Source organism: Scyliorhinus torazame, chromosome 23 (assembly GCF_047496885.1).
Source record: "Scyliorhinus torazame isolate Kashiwa2021f chromosome 23, sScyTor2.1, whole genome shotgun sequence".
NCBI lineage: Eukaryota > Metazoa > Chordata > Chondrichthyes > Carcharhiniformes > Scyliorhinidae > Scyliorhinus > Scyliorhinus torazame.
Window position 1 is genome coordinate 44,730,335 of NC_092729.1, and position 13,340 is coordinate 44,743,674.

General features: G+C 43.9%; 1 protein-coding gene and 1 long non-coding RNA gene across 2 annotated transcripts in view; both read left to right on the forward strand.

The window, feature by feature from the left end:
• Positions 1-13,340, forward strand: part of LOC140399748 (uncharacterized) — a 1,084,547-nt gene that overhangs the window by 531,168 nt on the left and 540,039 nt on the right. The gene's annotated exons all lie outside the window — the stretch shown is intronic.
• On the forward strand, positions 9,328-11,324 carry LOC140399600 (G-protein coupled receptor 84-like). Its single transcript, XM_072489128.1, has one exon. The coding sequence runs from the start codon at positions 9,423-9,425 to the stop codon at positions 10,551-10,553; it is 1,131 nt and encodes a 376-aa protein (XP_072345229.1). The 5' UTR covers positions 9,328-9,422; the 3' UTR covers positions 10,554-11,324.

The following is a 13,340-nucleotide window of genomic DNA, read 5'->3' on the forward strand; positions in this document are numbered from 1 at the left end:
ACTTGGGAGAAGAATGAGAATTCCCTGGCCCACGGCCTCGCATATCTCCATGGATCCACGCCTGCCATTTGGTCCATAAACCCCCTCAGCACCTTGGCCGCCTCCGGCCTCCTGCCCGTCCTAGACCTAGAGCGATCCAATGCCGGTCCAGCACTGTGTTGAAGACCCCCCCCCATTATCAAACCCCCTGTCTCCAAGTCGGGGATCCGGCCCAACATGCACCACATGGACCCCGCATCATCCCATTTCGGGGCGTTTTCATGAAACAAGTCCATCCGCACCCCCTGCAGCTTCCCACTCACTATCACATACCTGCATCCATTATCTGCCACAATGCTCAATGCCTCAAACGACACCCGCTTCCCCACCAAAATCGCCAGCCCCCCGATTTTTTGCATTCAACCCTGAATGGAACACCTGCCCAAACCACCCCTTTCCTGGCCTTACCTGATCTGCCACCTGCAGATGCATTTCCTGGAGCATGACCACATCTGCCTTCAGCCACTTCAGGTGCGCGAACACACGGGCCCGTTTGACTGGCCCGTTCAGGCCTCTTACATTCCAGGTTATCAGCCGGATCAGGGGGCTTCCTGCCCCCCCCCCCCCCCCCCGCCGATTAGCCAAAACCCTTTCTAGGCCAGCCGTGCCTGCGTCCCCGCACTTCCTGTTCCCCCCAGCGGCAGACCACCGCCCCACCTCCTCTACAGACACCAGCTCGCCCTTGGCCACTCCAGCAGCAACCCAGTCTCCCGCCCACTTCCCCTCCCCCTCCCCCCCCCCCAACCAGCTAGGTCTCCCCCTAGCAGCATTGTTCCCCATTGCAATCCCGTGAGTCAGCCGACGCCTGCTGATCCCGGCCCCTGCCGCCGTTCCATCGACCGCCCCAGTGTGGGAGTCTCCCCTCTCCCCTCCCCCCGACCCCACCCCCTTACACTCTCAGCGTGGGAAAAAGCCCGCTCTTTCCAGCACCGGCCCCGCCCCTTTCCACCCTTAGCGCGGGAAAAATCCGTGCTTTCCACCCATCCGATCCTGCCTCCTCTGGTGCAGCTCCCTTTCTAGGCCCAGACCCAATTCACCCCTCTTCGATGCAGCACCGCCTTAGCCCGTTTGTACCTGGCCGTCTTCCTAGCCATCTCCGCGCTCCAGTCCTGATAAATCCTGCATTCTCCCACCTGCTGCTCAGCTCTTTCTTGGCCTATCTTAAGACACATTCTCTGTCCACGAAACGGTGAAACGCACCAACACCGCCCGCGGCGGCTTGCTGGGCTTGGCCCTCCTCGCAACACTCAATGGGCCCCTTCCAACTCCACGGGCCCCTGGAAGGCCCCCGCGTCCATCAGCGTGTTCAACATGGTGACAACGTCGGTTCCGACATCCGATCCTTCCAGCCCCTCCGGTTGACCTAGAATCCGCAGTTTCTTTCTTCTCGACCGATTCTCCATGTCCTCGAACATCGACTGCCATTTCTTATGGAGCGCCTCGTGCGCCTCCATTTTCACCGCCAGGCTCATTCTCCGAGGCCTTTTGCCGGACCTCCCGCATCGCCACACCTTGGGTCGTCTGGGTCTCAGCCTGGCTTGTCAATTGACGCCATTATCTGCTCCAGCAGCTCTGCCTTCAACTCCATGAAGCAGCGCTGGAGAAACTCCTGCTGTTCCTGTGATCACTGCGCCCACGTTGCCTGCTCTCCATCCGCCGCCATCTTGGTCTTCCTCCCTCGCACCTTTCTCTGCTCCACTTCTACTTTTTTCACCACTCCACTCCTGGTCCAATCCATACAGTGCCCGGGGAATATTGCAGACCCTTCCCACACTGGGAATCGTCGAAAAAGTATCGTTGGGGGCCCGACAAAGAGCCCAAAATTCCGTTTCCAGCGGTAGCTGCCGATCGTGCGACTTAGCTCCGCAAAGCCACAACAGGACGTCCACTGTTATTATCTATAAGTTACACCGGGACTGTTTTCCCTATAATATACAAAGGCACTGTTATTATCTATAATAAACACAGGGACGTCTTCTCGATAATACACCCTGGGATTGTTATTCTCTATAATAAATATGGGGACCATTATGCACTAAAATACATACAGGGGTTTCTTTCCCTCTAATATACACAGGAGCTGTTATTTCCTATAATCTCCACAAAGACTGTTATTCTCTAAAATTTACACAGGGGCTGTTAGTCGCTATAACATACACAGGGGCAATTGATGTCTATAATATACACAGGGGTGTAATTCTCTATTACATACACAGATACTGTTATTCCCTATAATATACACATGGGCTGTTATTCTCTATAATATACACAGTGACTGTTATTCTCTGTAATGTACACAAGGCTGTTATTCCCTGTAATGTCCACAGGGGATGATGTTCTGTATAATATACACATGGAATGTTATTCTCTATAATATATACAGGGGCTGATATTCCCTATAATGTACACAATGTTCTTATAGTCTATAACATACACAGAGCTGTTATCCTGTATAATATGCACAGGGACTGTTATTCCCTACAATATACACAGGAACTGTTATTCTATTTAATATAAACAGGGAATGTTATTCTCTTTAATATACACAGGGACTGTAATTCTCTGTAATGTACACAAGGTTGTTATTCCCTGTAATGTCCACAGGGGATGGTGTTCTGTATAATATACACAGGGAGTGTGATTCTCTATAATAAATACATGGGCTGATATTCCAAATAATATACACAATGTTCTTATAGTCTTTAACATACACAGAGCTGTTATCCTCTATAATATGCACAGGGACTGTTATTCCCTACAATATACACAGGAACTGTTCTGCTATTTAATATACACAGGGACTGTTACTCTCTTTAATATACACAGGAACTGTTATTCTCTATAGTATACACAGGGACTGTTATTCTCAATAATATGCACAGGGGCTGTTATTCTCTATAATATACACAGGGACTGTTATTCTCTATAATATGTACAGAGAATTCTATTCTCTATTATATACACAGGGGCTGTTATTCTCTATAATATACACAGATACTGTTATTCTCTAAAAGACAGAGACTGTTCTCCTCTATAATATTCAGGTGGCTGCTATTCTCTATAATATACACAGAGAATGTTATTCTCTATAATATACACAGAGATTGTTATTCTCTACAATATATACAGGGGCTGCTATTCTCTAGAATATACACGGGGCAGTTATTCTCTATTATATACACAGAGACTGTTATTCTCTATAATATACGCAGATACTGTTATTATCAAGAATATACAGAGGAACTGTTATTCTCTTTAATGTATAGAGGGGCTGTTATTCTTTGTTATATACACATAGACTGTTGTTCTCTATAATATACACAGAGACTGTTAGTATCTATAACATACAGAGGGACTGTTATTCTACTTAATATATACTACGGCTGTTATTCTTTGTAATATACACAGAGACTGTTGTTCTCTATAATACACACAGAGAACGTTATTCTCTATAATATACACAGAGACTATTATTATCTCTAATATACAGAGGGACTGTTATTCTCTTAAAAATAAAGAGGGGCTGTTATTCTTTGTTATACACACAGAGACTGTTGTTCTCTATAATATACACAGAGAATGTTATTCTGTATAATATACACAGGGACTGTTATTCTCTATAATATGCACAAAGACTGTTATTTTCTATTAGAAATACAGGTGCTGTTATTCTCTATAATATGCACAGATACTGTTATTCTCTATAATATACACAGAGACTGTTCTCCTCTATAATATTCAAGTGGCTGCTATTCTCTATAATATAGACAGAGACTGGTATTCTCTATAATATATGCAGGGGCTTTTATTCACTATAATATACACAGAGGCTGGGATTCTCCATAATATACACAGGGACTGTAATTCTCTATAATAACGCAGGGGCAGTTATTCTCTATAATATACAAAGGGACTGTTATTATCTACAATATCCAGAGGGACTGTTAGTCTCTTTAATATATACAGGGGCTGTTATTCTTTGTAATATACACAGAGACTGTTCTCTATTATATACACAGAGTAGTTTGTTCTCAATAATATACACAGGGACTGTTATTCTCTATATTATACACATATACTGTTATTCTCTATAACTTACACAGAGACTGTTATTATCTATAATATTCAGAGGGGCTGCTATTCTCTTTAATATATACAGGGACAGTTAGTCTTTGTAATATACACAGAGACTGTTGTTCTCTATAATATACTCAGCGTCTGTTGTTCGCTGTAATATACACAGAGACTGTTATTACCTATATTATACAGAGGGAATGTTGTTCTCTTTTATATATACAGCGGCTGTTATTCTTTGTAACATACACAGAGACTGTTGTTCTCTATAATATACACAGAGTCTGTTGTTCTCTATAATATACACAGATACTGTTATTCTCTATAATATACACAGAGACTGTTCCAGTCTGTAATAATCAGAGCGGCTGATATTCTCTATAATCTCCACAGACACTGGTATTCTCTATAATATACACAGGGGCTGTTATTCTCTGTAATATACACAGAGACTGTGATTCGCCATAATACACACAGGGGCTGGCATTCTATAATTACACAGGGGCTGTTATTCTCTATCATATACACAGGAGCTGTTATTCTCTACAATATACACTGGGGCTGTTATTCTCTTTAATAAAAACAGGGGCTGTTATTCTCTATAATATACACAGAGTCCGTTGTTCTCCATAATATACACTGAGACTGTTATTATCTATAATATCCAGAGGGACTGTTATTCTCTTCAATATATACAGGGGTTGTTATTATTTATAATATACTCAGAGACTGTTATTCTCTACAATATACACAGTGGCTGTTATTCTCTATAATATACACAGGATCTATTATTCTCTATAATATACACAGAAACGGTTATTCTCTATGACATACACAGGGACTATCATTCTCTTTAATATACACAGGGCCTGTTATTGTCTGTAATGTACACAGGGGCTGCTATTCTCTATTATATACACAGGGACTATTATTCTCTACAATATCCACATAGACTGTTAGTATCTATAATATACACAGAGACTGTTGTTCTCTATCCTGTACACAGAGAATGTTATTCTCTATAATAAACACAGGGACTGTTATTCTCTATAATATGCACAAATACTGTTATTCTCTATTATAAACACAGGGGCTGTTATTCTCTATAATATACACAGATACTGTTATTCTCTATAATATACACAGATACTGTTCCACTCTATTATATTCAGGAGCCTGCTATTCTCTATAATATAGACAGAGACTGGTATTCTCTATAATATACGCAGGGACTGTTATTCTCTATAATATACTCAGGGACTTTCATTCTATAATTACACAGGTGCTGTTATTCTCTATAATTACACAGGGGCCGTTATTCTCTATAATATACACAGGGACTGTTATTCCCTTTAATATACACACTGATTGTTATTCTCTATAATATATACAGGGGCTGTTATTCTTCGTAATATACACAGAGACTGTTGTTCTCTATAATATACACAGAGACTGTTATTCCCCATAATGTACACCTGGGCTGTTATTCTCGAAAATATACACAGAGGCTGTTATTCTCTATAATATACACAGCGACTGGTATTCTCTGTAATGTACACAAGGCTGTTATTCGCGGTAATGTCTACAGGAGCTGATGTTCTCCATAATATACACAGGCACTGTTATTCTCTATAATATATACAGGGGCTGTTAATGTCTATAATATACAGAGAGGCTCTTATTCGCCACAATACACACAGGGGCTGCTATTCTCTATAATATACATACGGACTGTTATTCTCTTTAATATACACAGGGACTGTTATCCTCTATAATATACACAGGGACTGTAACTCCCTTTAATATACACACATATTGTTATTCTCTAAAATATACACAGGGACTGTTATTCTTTAGAATATACACAGGGGCTGTTATTCTCTTTAATAAAAACAGGGGCTGTTGTTCTCTGTAATAAACACAGAGTCTGTTGTCCTCTAGAATATCCATATAGACTGTTAGTATCCAGAAGCTACAGAGGGACTGTTAGTCACTTTAATCTATACTGCGGCTGTTATTCATTGTAATATACACAGAGACTGTTGTTCTCTATAATATACACCGGGGCTTTCATTCTATAATTACACAGGGGCTGTTATTATCTATAATAACACAGGATCTGTTATTCTCTATCATAGACACAGGGGCTGTTATTCTCTATAATTACACAGGGGCTGTTATTCTCTACAATATACACTGGGGTTGTTATTATTTTTAATAAAAACAGGGGCTCTTATTCTCTATAATATACACAGAGTCCGTTGTTCTACATAATATACACAGAGATTGTCATTATCTATAATATACAGAGGGACTGTTATTCTCTTTAATATATACTACGGCTGTTATGCTTTATAATATTCGCAGAGACTGTTGTTCTCTATAAAATGCACAGAGCATATTATTCTCTATAATATACAGAGATTGTTATTCTCTTCAATATATACAGGGGCTGCTATTCTCTTGAATATACACAGGGGCAGTTATTCTCTGTAACATACACAGAGACTGTTAGTATCTATAATATACACAGAGAATGTTATTCTCTATAATATACACAGAGACTGTTATTATCAATAATATACAGAGGGACTGTTATTCTCTTTAAAATATACAGGGGCTGATATTCTTTGTAATATACACAGAGACTGTTAGTATCTATAATATACACAGAGACTGTTATTATCGATAATATACACAGAGACTGTTGTTCTCTAAAAAATACACAGAGACTGTTATTGTCTATAATATACAGAGGGACTGTTATTCTGCTTAATATATACTACGGCTGTTATTCTTTGTAATATACACAGGGACTGTTGATCTCTATAATATACACAGAGAACGTTATTCTCTATAATACACACAGAGACTGTTATTATCTATAATATACAGAGGGACTGTTATTCTCTTAAAAATCAAGAGGGGCTGTTATTCTTTGTCATACACACAGAGACTGTTTTCTCTATAATATACACAGAGACTGTTATTCTCTATAATATGCACAAGTACTGTTATTCTCTATTAGAAACACAGGGGCTGTTATTCTCTATAATATACACAGATACTGTTATTCTCTATAATATACACAGAGACTGTTCTCCTCTATAATATTCAGATGGCTGCTATTCTCTATAATATAGACAGCGACTGGTATTCTCTATAATATACGCAAGGGCTGTTATTCTCTATAATATACACAGGGGCTTTCATTCTATAATTACACAGGGGCTGTTATTCTCTATAATTACACAGGGGCATTTATTCTCTCATATACACAGGGGCTGTTATTCTCTGCAATATACACAGGGGCTGTTATTCTTTTTAATAAAAACTGGGGATGTTATTCTCTATAATATTCACAGAGACCGTTGTTCTCCATAATATACACAGAGACTGTTATTATCTATAATATCCAGATGGACTGTTATTCTCTTTAATATATACAGGGGCTCTTATTCTTTGTAATATACACAGAGACTGCTATTCTCTATAATATACACAGACTCTGTTGTTCTCTATAATATACCCTGAGACTGTTAGTATCTATAATATACAGAGGGACTGTTATACTGTTTGATATATACTACGGCTGTTATTCGTTGTAATATACACAAACTGTTGTTCTCTATAATATACACAGAGAATGTTATTCTCTATAATATACACAGAGATTGTTATTCTCTACAATATATACAGGGGCTGTTATTCTCTATAATATACACAGAAAATGTTAATCTCTATAATATACACAAAGACCGTTGTTCTCTATAATATACACAGAGACTGTAATTATCTATAATATACAGAGGGACTGTTATTCTCTTTAATCTATACAGGGGCTGTTATTCTTTGTAATATACACAGAGACTGTTGTTACCTATAATAAACACAGTGACTGTTCTTCTCTATAATATTCACAGAGACTGTTATTCTCTATTACATTCAAAGGGACTGTTATTCTCTATAATATACACAGGGGCTGTTAGTCACAATAATATACACATAGAATGTTATTCTCTATAATATACACAGAGATTGTTATTCTCTACAATATATACAGGGGCTGTTATTCTCTATAATATACACAGCGGCAGTTATTCTCTATAATATACACAGAGACTGTTGTTCTCTATAATATACACAGACAATATTGTTCTCTATTATATGCACAGGGACTGTTATTCTCTACAATATACACAGATAATGTTATTCTCTATTATATACACTGGGACTGTTATTCTCTATTACATTCACAGAGGCTGTTAATCTCTATAATATACACAGGGGATGTTATTCACAATAATATACACAAGGGCAGTTATTCTCTATAATATATACAGAGACTGTTCTAGTCTGTAATATTCAGAGAGGCTGCTATTCTCTATAATCTCCACAGACACTGGTATTTTCTATAATATACACAGAGACTGTTATTCTCTATAATATTCACAGGGACTGTTATTCTCCATAATATGCTCAGCGACTGTTTTTCTTTATAATATGCACAGCGACTGTTATTCTCTCTTATATACACAGAGTCCGTTATTCTCTATATATTCACTGAGTGTATTATTCACTATAATATCAGCAGAGACTGTTATTTTACTTGATATGCACAGTGGCCGTCATCGTCCATAATATACTCTATGGAGTGAAGCGGTATTTCCTGAATTCCATCAGCCCCTACCCTCCCCAACCCGAGTTGATTTTCTAGTGACCATCTGATACTGATCCGCACTTGTTCTGGTCTATCTGGCACTTCAGAGTAAGCACCTTCCCGACGTCGACCCTTTCCCAACTGAGCTGTGGTTTCGACTACGTCGGTTTGGTCCCTGTACTGTTTGTTGCTCACCCGTATGACGTCGGCGTTTTGGATCTGACTGCAAACCCCTGAAGGTTTCGCGGAATCGTTCCAAGTATTGCCAAATTCTGGGTCATGGAAATTCCGTCTCTCTCTCTATCTCTGTCTCCCCCTCTATCTCTCTCTGGGTGATTTGGAGAGGAAGCTTCAGAAAAAGGAAGCAGGTCTGGAACAAACCGGGCGTCAGAGGAACAGTTTGTGCAAACTCTCCGCAGCCGCACTGCTCTATAAAGGGGCTCCGAGCAAGTGCCGGGCAGAGGCAGGGCAGTCGTCACAACCACTGCACTCATCGGGTCGAGACACCATCGCTGCCCGTCGCCAATCTCAAGACGTTCCTTTCCTCTTCGGGTCGATTGTGGTCATGATTGTGGTCTTCAAGTGTCGTTTTCGATTGTGAATTTCAATTGTGGTCTTCGGTTGCGGCCTTTCTCACAAGGGGAGCTCGATGGATCCCAACTCCTCCTTCAGCAACGTGACCTGCCACCCGGCTGTCGTCAACTACCGCTACTTTGGCGCCCTGCTGGGGATCCTGGTGACGGCCGTGGGGACCGTGGGCAACGTCATGACCGTGCTGGCCTTCGCCACGGACAAGAAGATCCGCACCAACCTCAACGTGCTAATCCTCAACCTGACGGTGGCCGACCTCATCTACTGCGCCTTCCTCCAACCGGTGACGACCGACACCTTCATCCACTTCGCCTGGCGGCAAGGCGAGGGCATGTGCCGTGTCTTCGGCCTGGTCCTCTTTCTGGCTAACTCCGTCTCCATCTTCAGCCTGATCCTTATCGCCATGAGCCGCTACGTCCTCATCTCGGACACCCGGAGGTTTGACCGGGTCTTCTCCCGCCATATGATGCCCTTCTTCGTGGCCCTGCCCTGGTTGTTGGGCCTGGCGCTTTTCGGGCCTCTCTGGAATATCTATGTCTTCCTGCCGCCAGTCTGCACGTGCAGCTTCCACCGGGAGCGGGGGAGGCCTTACACCACCATCCTCATGTTCTTCATGTTCGGCCTTGGGCTCAGCTGCATCGGGATCTTCTACTTCCTCATCCATCGCAAGGTGAAGGCGGCGGCCCAGGCACTGGACGGGTACCGGCTGGAGGGCGATGGTCGCGGGAGGAAGCCAATGGCGGCTGGGGTCTCCACGGCGGACAGTGGGATCGCCGACGGCCCCAGCGCCAACTCCCTGTCCGGGGAGGCGCCCACAAGGTCGACTGATGCCACGAGCGTTGAGACCGCAGCCCCTGGCACCGAAGTGGTCTTCCAGGGTGGGGAGAGCGAATCATCCGGCTGCCAAGCCAAGAGGAGCAGCAGCGCCGAGTTCCGGAAGGTGACCCGCATGTGCTTCGCAATGTTCCTCGTCTACGTGACCTGCTACTTCCCCTTCTGCTTTCTGCATGTGGTGGACGGGAAGAAGCGGGCCCCCGTTCTCGTCCACATGGTGGCTGGCAATTTCACCTGGCTGAACAGCTGCATCAACCCCATCCTCTACGCCATAATGAACCGACAGTTCAAGGACGCTTACTTGGGGGTTCTCCGCAAGGGAGCCAACCTCTTCACCCGCCCGGGGAGGCAATAGGAAGTTTCTTTGAGCACACCTTCCCACCTCACTCTCTCCATTCCATTCAAGAGTCTGTTTCCTAGGAACAGGACACGGTCATTCGGCCCCTCTCCTCCAGCCTGTTACACATCAACAGGTGGAGGTCATTCATCCATCCCACGCCTCCTTTAACTTGGTGAGGCCACGACTGGAAGAATTTTGGCATCCTTATGTGAGGAACTTTGTTCTTGCTCTGGAGTGAGAGGTTTACCAGACCAATTCATTGGATAACGGGACTGACGTTGGAGGAGAGATGGAGTCAAATAGCATTGTGTTCTCAGGAGTTCAGGAGAATGTTTGAGGATCTTATAGAAACCTACGAATTTACAACAAGACCCGACAGGGTAGATGCAGAATGGACGATCCCGATGGTGGGAGTTTCCATACCAGGGGGGCCGAGGTTTGAGGATACGGGGTAGACCGTTTAGGGCAGAGATGAGGAGCAATTTCATCATTTAAATATTGGTTGGTCTGTGGAGTTCGCTCCCACAGAAAGCAATTGAGACCAAAACAGTGTATGTTTTCGAGAAGCGGTTCGATTTCACACTTGGTGCAATGGAATGTGAGGGGGTGGGGAGCAGGTGACTGAGTTTTATTAAAAACGTAGAATGCCGAATTCATTTTTTTTTCCAATTAAGGGGTACTTTAATGTGGCGAATCCACCTACTCTCCACATTTTTGGGTTTTGGGGGCGAAACCCACGCAAACAAGGCACTGAATGTGCAAACGCCACACAGACAGTGACCCAGAGCCGGGATGGAACTTGGAACCTCGGCGCCCTGAGGCAGCAGGGCTAACCACTGCGCCACCCGGCTGCCCTACAGGTGACTGAGTTCGATAATCAGCCAAGATCAGAATTAAGATCGGAGCAGGCTCAAAGGGTAGAATTGACTCCACATATTTTCTCCAAGACTCAGACTGTTTTTCTTTCTTGGTGTTTGTCTGGGAGTAAATATAACACTTAATGGGGTATTGTGTCACTGCATTGATTTAGGGGTAATTATAAGATATTGTCTTATGTGATGTTAAAGTTATTTTCATGCTGTGTTAATAAAGTTTTGTTTTAATCGACCACTTCGTCGTCTCGTTGTGGGATCACACCTGGAGTACGGTATCTTTCCGCACAGCCTTAAGGGAATTTCGGCCCAGTTTCCGACCCACCACGGGTCGGTCGGGGGCCGTAATGGACACACAGGCTGGACTTGGCGGCGAAGGGGAGGCTCTGCGCCGACTCCGGCTCCTCACCGTCAACCTCCGGCTTCCTCCGGCCAGGCGTATTCCACAACAACGTCCGCGCGAGGTGGGACGGTCCCCCACCCCGTTCCGACTCTTCGCCCTCCCGCTTCTCATCTCTGAGTCGGTGTCCATCTTCAACCTGGTCACCTCACGTTTCTTAAACATCCCCTGCTGGATTATACATTCAGGCTGTAGACAGGGGTCCGCGCAGGCGGGAGTCCCCGAAACATAGTCAGGACGGTGAGGCGAAGATCGGCGACGTGGTGTGAGATCTCCGTCAGTCCACCGGCCGAGAACCCCACAGCGCCCCTTTTCTCCGATACAACCTCCTCAAACGGCAGGGAGAGGAGGCCCGTGGCCTCGGACAGAGATAGAGGGAGAGAGAGGGACGGAGAGAAAGATACAGATGGATATGCCCTCTCTCCCTCTCTATATATATAAATAGAGAGAGCGGGAGAGGGAGAGACAGACAGATAGAGAAAAAGGAAGATAGAGAGAGAGACAGAGAGAGAAAGGTATAGAGAGCGAGAGACAGAAAAAGAGAGATAGACAGGATGAGACAGACAGAGAGTGAGAGACGAAGAGAGAGGTGGAGAGACAGAGACCGAAGGAGAAAGAGACAGACAGATAGACAGACAGAGAGAGAGAGAGCGAAAGAGAGAGAAGTAGAGGATGAGCGAGAATGACACGGAGAGAAGGAGATAGAGAAAGACTGACAGAAACAGAAAGTCAGCGTGTCAGGGAGAGACAAACAGAGCGACAGAGACAGACGGAGGCAAAAAGAGAGAGAGTAGAGTGAGAAGGACGAGAGAGAGAGAAATAGAAAGTTAGAGAGAGAGACGCAGAGAGATAGGAGAGAGAAAGAAACACCGGCAGAAAGAGAACGTCAGTGAGGGGGAGAGGCAGAGAGACAGCGCAAATCAGGGGGAGAGAAGAGAGAGACAGAGGGGGAGTCGGTGAGATAAAGAGATAGAGAGCGACAGAGAGAGAGAAAGGGCAGCACGAGGTCCCAGGTTTTATCCAGGCTCTGGGTCACTGTCCCTGTGGAGTTTGCACATTCTCCCCGTGTCTGCGTGGGTTTTGCCCCCACAACCCAAAGATGTGCAGGCTAGGTGGATTGGGCACGCTAAATTGCCCCTTCATTGGAGAAAAATTGGGTACTGTAAAAAAATTTTTAAAGAAGAGACAGAGAGAGAGACAAAGAATAAGGGGGGGACAGAGAAATACAGGGCGAGAGAAAGAGGCAGAGAGATACAGAGAGAGAGAGAAAGAGATAGAAAAACGGACAGACTCAGAGAAAAAGACAGAGAGAGATAGAAATAGAGACATACAGAGAGCGACTGAGACAGAGAGAGAGAGACAGAGACATGGAGAAAGAGAGAATGATTGAGAGCAAGGCAGAGAGAGAAAGTGAGAGGTTAGGGCGAAAGAGAGAGATATAGAGAGCGGAGAGACAGAGAGAGAGAGAGAGCGGGAGACTGAAACAGACACGAAGAGAGACAGACAGAGACAAATAGCGACAGAGAGAGC

Coding starts and splice junctions, on each gene's coding strand:
- LOC140399600 (XM_072489128.1), top strand. CDS start 9,423: ATGGATCCCAACTCCTCCTTCAGCAACGTGACCTGCCACCCGGCTGTC.